Raw genomic sequence first — 7733 nt, 5'->3', positions numbered from 1 at the left:
TTTAATGGTGTATATATTTATTTCATTCTGGCTCTTTCGAGACTCCATATAGCAATATGTATCGCAATACATATCGTATCACAAGACTCTCACCTCTAAAAATGATTAGGAAATGTGTAGAAATACCTTCGTTTCCTCTTGGTTAAATTTGTCAAAATTAAGGATGCTAGAATTCCAAAGCCATTTTGTAGGCTGGAAGTGGCAATGACATTACACAGACTGATCAAGTGCAGAGCCTGTGGGGGCAGCCGCAACGGCTTCCAGTGCACGGCCCCACACTTCTAGCTGCCCACATTGACCCAAACGCAAACTGGCAGTTGGAGCTTAGGGGTCCAACGCTTGAAGACTGAGAAGCTGGCAAACTAATTCCTCAGCTTTTATGTGGTTAGATGAGTATTGGAAGGGTGAAGGGATGAATGAAGTGTAAGCAGAGGGGAGAGCTGCAAGAAGAAGAAGAAGAGAGGCCGTGCTGACTTTACAACTTCATGTCAGGCTAAGGAGTTCATGAATAATAGATGCAATCAATTACTTGTTTAGGAAACTCCGGACTAACTACTTCCTTTTCATATTTTGAATGTTGTCCAAGGAAATTTCAAAAACTTTTTGGCAGGTATGGCCAATAAAACATTTGTTTCTTCTCTTTGGAAAAACAAAGACAAAACCTTGAAATATAAAAAAAAAAACTTAAGAGTTTATAGAGTTAATACATTTAAACTGAATACATCCTTTTTGTAAGGAAACATTTTAAACATCTACAGCACGTGGGCATCCGGCCCTCCAGATAATTTTATTTTATTGCTATTAATGGCCCGATGTTATCTTGTGCCTTTTTTCCAACTTGTATAATTTTGACAAAATTTATTTTTATGAAGAGTAAAATATTGAAAGTTCTTAAAGGTTTAAGTTGATTGATTCTGGAATAATATTCCTACCTTTTTATTATTTATAATTATGATAAAAAGTTACAGTTTTAAATTTTTTAAAATTGGCATTCTGTTAGCTTTATGGACTATTTTGGCACTTAGTAAGAATTTTTAGGCTGTTTTTGAGTTTAGCTAATATTTCAGCTACATGCTAGCCGTTTTAGCTAATTTAGACTTTTTTTTGGCAGTTCTGGAGTTACGCTAATATTTACACATTAGCTGTTTTGGCTAATTTAGACTTTTTTTTTTCTAGGTATTTTAGGATATTTTGAAGTTTGGCTATTTTTTCAGCTAAGTTCTAACTGTTTTGGCTAACCTAGTTTTTTAAATTATTTTTTAAGCTAATTTGGCATTTAGCTAACATTTTAGCTGGCTATCAGCTTCAGTGTTTTTTAGCTATTGGCTTCTGTGATTTCAGCTATCAACTTCAGCTTTTTTAGCTATCAGCTGTAGCCTTTTCAATGACCAAATTCAGCTTACAGTATTCCCATGAGCATTATCGCAGGTAATGATATTTATCTAGTTAATATTAATGTTAAAAAGCAACACTTTTAAAGTTTAAAAAAATAGTATTAGTGTCTTCAATAAATGTTTTCGGCCCGCGACCTAAGCTGTATTGTGGATTTTGGCCCCTTGCGTGATTGAGTTTGACACCCCTGATCTACAGCATTCCTTATAAGAGTCTGCAGCACTGTCTACGTCTCTTCAATTGGACAGCTATAGCTAACTGTCTTGCCCGGGGTTCCCTTTACATAGTGGGATCAATTGCAAGAGGAGAATGAAACAAATTGCCCAAGATGGTGCAAGTTCCCCAGCTATGCCGGAGGGGAGTAGGCAATTGGTCAGTGTAATGTGTTTCTTTGCCAGACCAGAGGACACTCGCCACTTGATGGATAATGTGGAGCTCATTTTTAGTTTTCCTTGAGAGGTTGCAGCAGACGGTAATTATACTGTAACAGTGGCAGCACAACATAACAGTTTTTGGTCTTTTTGCCGCCTTTGTTTAAGACATCTCAGGCACCTCAGGAGAAACACATTTTTAAGATTGTGATAAAGTCAGTGGAGATTTTTGGCTGTTACAACTGTCCTGGTAAAAGATGCCCTGTTGTGTGTCTCTGTTAAATCTATTCTGTCCATCGGCCCCCACAGGCCTATAGGCTTTCATGACCTTCTGCAGAAAAACGATGGGGGCTATAAGGGAATACTGTGGAATGTAGTCCAAGTTATGTCTATAACCTATTTCTGAGACTTTTTCTAAAACTTGAAAATCTATTTGCCTCCACATTTATCACGATCTTGATTTTTGGCTTTAGCCGTTTTTTCTCGAATACGACTTTGAAGTGTAAACATGTCTAATCAGTGCGCAAGTATTTGCTCGGAGCTTTATGACTCGCTGGGATCCCTGTTTGTTTCTTGTCAAAATATATTACACTTATACATTAACACATAAAGATTTTTCCTACATGTTTATTTTGCTGCTGATGACGGTAAGCGTAGCTGAGAAGCAGATGCCAGCATTTTGCCTATCAGCATGTGTAATTAGGAGCATTTGCATATGCAGCCTTATAGTCTGCAATGAGCTGTTTTTTATTTTATAAAATATTGATCCACAGGGAAAAAATGCATAGTTAGATGGTTGAAAATTATTATTTTTTTATATAAAAGCTTATATTTACTGGATTAAAGAGTTCTGGGTTGCAGATAGATATTAAATCTGAACTTATATTATTTTATTCGCTTTTTAAAATATACTTTTTTTAATCTATATCATTGTGTTCTGATTTGTTTCCGTCTGCGCCCCCAGAAAAATATCTGCAGCGCTTCAATTAGCCAGCTCCATGCCCTGAAGAGCTGCACCATGCAATGCTCCCTGCATGCTGATCCACCAAATGCTAAGTACTGTCACAGCATATGATACCAATGCCATTAGCCAGGTGGCTTTCATTACCCAAATTACAGCTATTGTTTATAATTAATTATTTGTAAATAGGAAGATTGTGAATATAATTGATGGCCTGAATTTCCCTCATCTCCTATTAATTAGGCTGATGGGATTTTCAAGGCTTTTCATTTTCATTGCCTTTCTCCTTTTTTGCACTTCCTGTTCTATTTTTTTAAGGCGCTATAAATGACCAACATTGCACAGAAAGGCAGTTGCACACTATAGAATTAGTCAAATTCAGCCGTGGATATCGTAGCTTAATAGAGCCTGAAGCACTGACCAGACAGCCATACCAGCTCAGTGACAAAGTGAAAGTCTCTAATTGTTTTTAATTTAATCTACTGTTTCACTATTTTGGGTGCCAGTGCATATTAATGTTGCGTCTTATGTTGTAAGGACGGGTAATTAGGTTGAGAGTGAATGATTCCCAAACCGCTCTTCTGTCTCCCAGCCGTCTGTTTCCTCATGTTTGAAATTATTTCCACCAGAGAAGATTTTTGTGCTTTAAGTCAAAGTGAAGATGTCGGTGCCACGGAATCTTTGGAATGAATTTTGTGTCTTTGTGATGTAAAAACAACAACATGTTTCATTTCAAGCTAATAAATGCATAAAATAAAAGCTTTATCATTAATTTTGGATTTTCTGCAACCCTTACCTGCTTAAATATTGATTTTATATGCATGTTTTTGTAATGTCTTGTCATTTTTTTAAATAATGAATCTTTGTTATTTATAAAAAGCATTTTTTTTCTTCTCTTTATTACATGTATCAGTTCCTAACAATTAACTTACGTTACTTGAATAAAAAATAATAAAATACAGGCACTTGAATTGCTTTATTTTCTAAAATAAAATGTAAATTAAGCAAAATGATGGATTATATCTCGACAAACATGTCAACATTCTATTAAACAAGGTGATACAGCTGTTTTTTCATGTTTTAAGCATAAAGTATATTCCTATTAAAAGCATATATTGTATTTACTTGAATATAAAACCTGCAATCATTTATTTTTAAAGTCTACAGTAAATTTAAAAAGGGACTTTATGGCAGAACAGAACGTGACAGTCTAAAAAAGTCTTAACGTTTTTCTCTTTAGCAGTTAGCGCTTCATATTGCTCTCTAAATATATATATTTTTTATGTTTGCTACCTTTGTTGCACAGTATTTGTTTCTTTTTTTGTCTTTTGAGCATTAATGTTAACAGATCCTGATCGAGCGTAGAAAGGAAAGCACTGCTCCCTCAAGTTCTTAGTGTATTTAGAACAGGTATGTTTTCATAGATATTAAGAGCAGTTTATGTCCCTTTTTAAACAGTTAAACAGTTTAAATTTAGCAATTAAATAGTAATTATGCTCATTATAGAGAGTAATCCATTTAAAACCTAACAGATGTCTATTTCAACTGGGGACTCTCTATGGTCCCATGCCAACAATAAGGCCGTAATGTTTTAGAAATCCTCAGGTGCAAGGAGGAAGAATTTTCTTTTTTTGTGTGTGTGTTCACAGTTGACTGTTTTAATTGTCTACCCAATTGGAGGGATCCTTTTAATTCTATTCTGATGTTTACTGCAAATATTTTTACTTTTAACAATTTAAAAAAGTATATTAAAAATGTCATAATCAGCTTTTATACAGAAAAGAGTGACGGGTCTTAAACTTTCTGATTAAACTCATTCAATAAATTAAATAACTACAAAAAAAAAATCACAATAAAAAATTTATTTTTTTTGGTAGGTTTTTTTGTCAATTTGATTAAAAATCTCTAAAACCTAAAGCAAATATTCAGTTTTATTTGGAGATAGGAGCGACAGTCTAACAATACTTGAATTTTAGGTGGTTAATGATTTATTGATGAATTTGTTTCTAATCCTACAATCAAAAAAGATCGACCTGTGTTGATTATTTTATAAGTAATGCAAGGAATCTGGAAAACTTCACCTGCACTGTTCAGTACCAGATATTTATCTCTGAGTCGCACTGCTTGAATTTATGGCTAAAGATGTCCTGGATTGATTTTCGGTCAGTGAATCGAATCATTCAATGAGCCAATATCTACTGTAAATCGTATCGTCAATCACAAATTATGATTTAAATCTATTTGTTAAAGTGAATTATTACACCCCTCTTACATGTACAATCAAAAGGCTTGTGAAACATTATAAAAAGAATAGTGTTTATATGAAATGATTCCCAAATTTGTGTTGCTATTTATTTATATTTGCTATATGTTTCACACATTTGAATATGTTCAAACCAGAGAATTGTGTAGGGATTGGGGAGGGATATTTCTGGGATTGCAATTCCCAGTCGGACTCGCCTGTTTTCTAGGTTAGCCTCTACCAGGTGTTTGACATTGACTTGAGCTGGAGATGAATGTTGCCGATGGCAACCCATTGAACTTACAGTGAATCAGAGCTTTTTGCAGTGACAACCTTTATTTTTTAAGCCAATCCGTTGCAACGTGACGGTTGCTATACCTTCATTAAGAAGAGATGAGGAAAACACGGTGCTTGTATACTGATATACTCATACTTTTGTAACACTTTAAAAAACATTAACACATGCAAAATAAACCATTTTTATTTATCTCACCTTATTTCATCATTTTATACATAAACGGAGCACTTCTGTAAAGTTGCGTAAGCAATCAAGTAAAAATAGTGCAACTATCAACTAAAAATGATAGTCTTTAGTAAATACAAGAGATAATTAATCATGTAAGAATATTTGGTGGCTGTAGCTTTAGTATCTTCAGAGCTATTGGACTTTTTTACTCATATCTCCATTAAAAATTGGTTTCTCCCAAAATCATTGGTGTAGCATGAATATTATGATCATCCATGACTTAATAGCTTTATACTTGTTTTGAGATTTTTTTTTTTGCTTGAGCTTGCACTTGTAGACAGTCTCTTAGCACCGATCTCATTGCCGTCTCTGTTTGATTCTCTCTTAAAAAAATAAAAAATAAATGAATAAAATTGTCTTTGTGGGCCGTTGTTTGGGATAAGACAAACCAATACTTACTGTCAGTTTTAAACCTTTATTAGGAGAGTTATTGAACCTGGAAGTCCAAATCCGAGCTGTATTTGTGCACCTCCTTGTCCAACTAGTGCCACATTTAGCAAAAATAGAAGGTCACAATGTGTTCATGGTATGCAGACGTCTAGACAAGTATTTATCTGTAATAATACGCTAAAAGTATATAGGGCTGATCATAATAATAACAGTAAAATTAATATCTGATCCCTGACTCAAATCAGATTTTGATCAATATAATTTCCAGTCATGTGATCGAATCAAGATTTCCCTAACAAAAACTCACTGCTGTTATCGGTTCTAGAACTACCTGAACCTGGACTATAGGCGTCCTAATGTACTCCATATGAGCTCGGTCATCTCCTTGGATTTGTTTAATTTCTCTCCAGTTTTCTTTTGTCTCCATTGGCTTTGATGGAGTATTTTAACCTTCTACGGTTTCCTTTAGTGAAGCATAATACAAAAGAAGATTCAGCTAGAAGAGGGGGAGAAAAAAGCTCTAGGTTTCTCATGTCTCATACCACACACAACCTTCCCTTTCTTTGTCCCCCACGTCATCTTGGCAGGAATGCTTTGTCAGAGGTGTTCATCTGGAACAACTTTGCCACACTTGTTTTCTTGTTCTTTTAGATTACAGGGCAGCTGGCCCCAGCTTTGAAGCTCCCCTCTCCCTTTGTCTCTGTGCAGTGCACTCTGGTAATTAACTTTGTCCTTCTTTTATTTGTTCCAGTCACTCGCAGTCCACCCTTCTGAGCATCTTCTCCCTGGAGTACCAGGTTAGAAGTTTTCTTCCTTTGTGAGCCCTGACAGGTGCCTAATTGAATGATGAATGTCCCTTTATTTCTTTGTAATTGAACTGCCAGCTTTCTGATTGGTTTGGAGGATGCCCCCCCCACCCGTCCCACACCCCCATTTATTTCACCCCCCTCCACCCCCGTCTCTTCCTCCTCCTCACGTTCACGTTGAGGTCTTTTGCCTGCCTGAGCCTCAGTGGATGTCTGCCAAGCCTTCCCATCCATCTGTCTAATAACATCTAGCCCCTGCTTATTTGGTGGACCTGTAATAAATTATGCTAAACCATTATTATTCTGACAATAATAATTTCCCCGTGTAGTGCGGCTGCGTGCGCTAAATGTTTGCTGACTCGCACTGTCACTGCTGCTTTCCACGGCTGACAGCGGATGATGATAAATGGCCACTACCGCCAGTGGCAGAAGGCAGCACCGGCAGAAATGGAGTCATTTATCATCCCACTGACAGGTGTCAGTCACACTGCCCGTCTCTGTGGAATTACATTTTATGTGTGTAGTAGTTTTTAAATAAGTTGTTTTTAACCAGTGCTCTTCCTCTATTATCCTCTGTCCTCCTGCCTCTCTGCAAGGATGGCAATTGAATTGTATGGAAATGGCGGGACGCGCGTCCAATAATGTTACTCCTTGATCGAAAAAGAAAGGGGAAATGAATGTAAGGTTTGAGTGAGGGAGGTAAAGCTGGGCTACATTTGGACTGTATTTCCTTGGGACACCATGACCCCCAGCATACTTGTTTAAATTGAATTACAGGCAGTCCAGAATCTCTTGTTCTTCAAGAATAGAGTCCATTTTATTTAGGTGGACTGTACTTGGAACATTCATTGCAGCTATAAAAATGTGGCTTTTACAGAAACATCTGCTTTTAAATGCATTAAAGGGGTCATACCATGATTTTCTTAAGCCTTTCAGAGTAAACTATATCCATATATGTGATTATTTCTTACCTTAGGAACACTGAGATTTTATCGAGAAATTATTTAGAAAATATTAGTTCTTTTCGTGATTTTTTTTTTTTTTT

The 7733-nt window shown here is 35.9% G+C and overlaps 1 protein-coding gene across 1 annotated transcript in view; it reads left to right on the top strand.

Annotated features, from left to right (window-relative positions):
* cdin1 (CDAN1 interacting nuclease 1) overlaps positions 1 to 7733 on the top strand; it is a gene marked incomplete at its 3' end in the record, with an annotated part of 69929 nt that overhangs the window by 10133 nt on the left and 52063 nt on the right. The window contains 1 exon segment of the mRNA XM_024295624.2: positions 6634 to 6679. Within this exon segment, the coding sequence (XP_024151392.1) occupies positions 6634 to 6679 (46 nt within the window).

Source organism: Oryzias melastigma, linkage group LG22 (assembly GCF_002922805.2).
Source record: "Oryzias melastigma strain HK-1 linkage group LG22, ASM292280v2, whole genome shotgun sequence".
NCBI lineage: Eukaryota > Metazoa > Chordata > Actinopteri > Beloniformes > Adrianichthyidae > Oryzias > Oryzias melastigma.
Note: the sequence above shows the minus strand (reverse complement) of the source record. Positions and strands in the feature narration are given on the sequence as shown.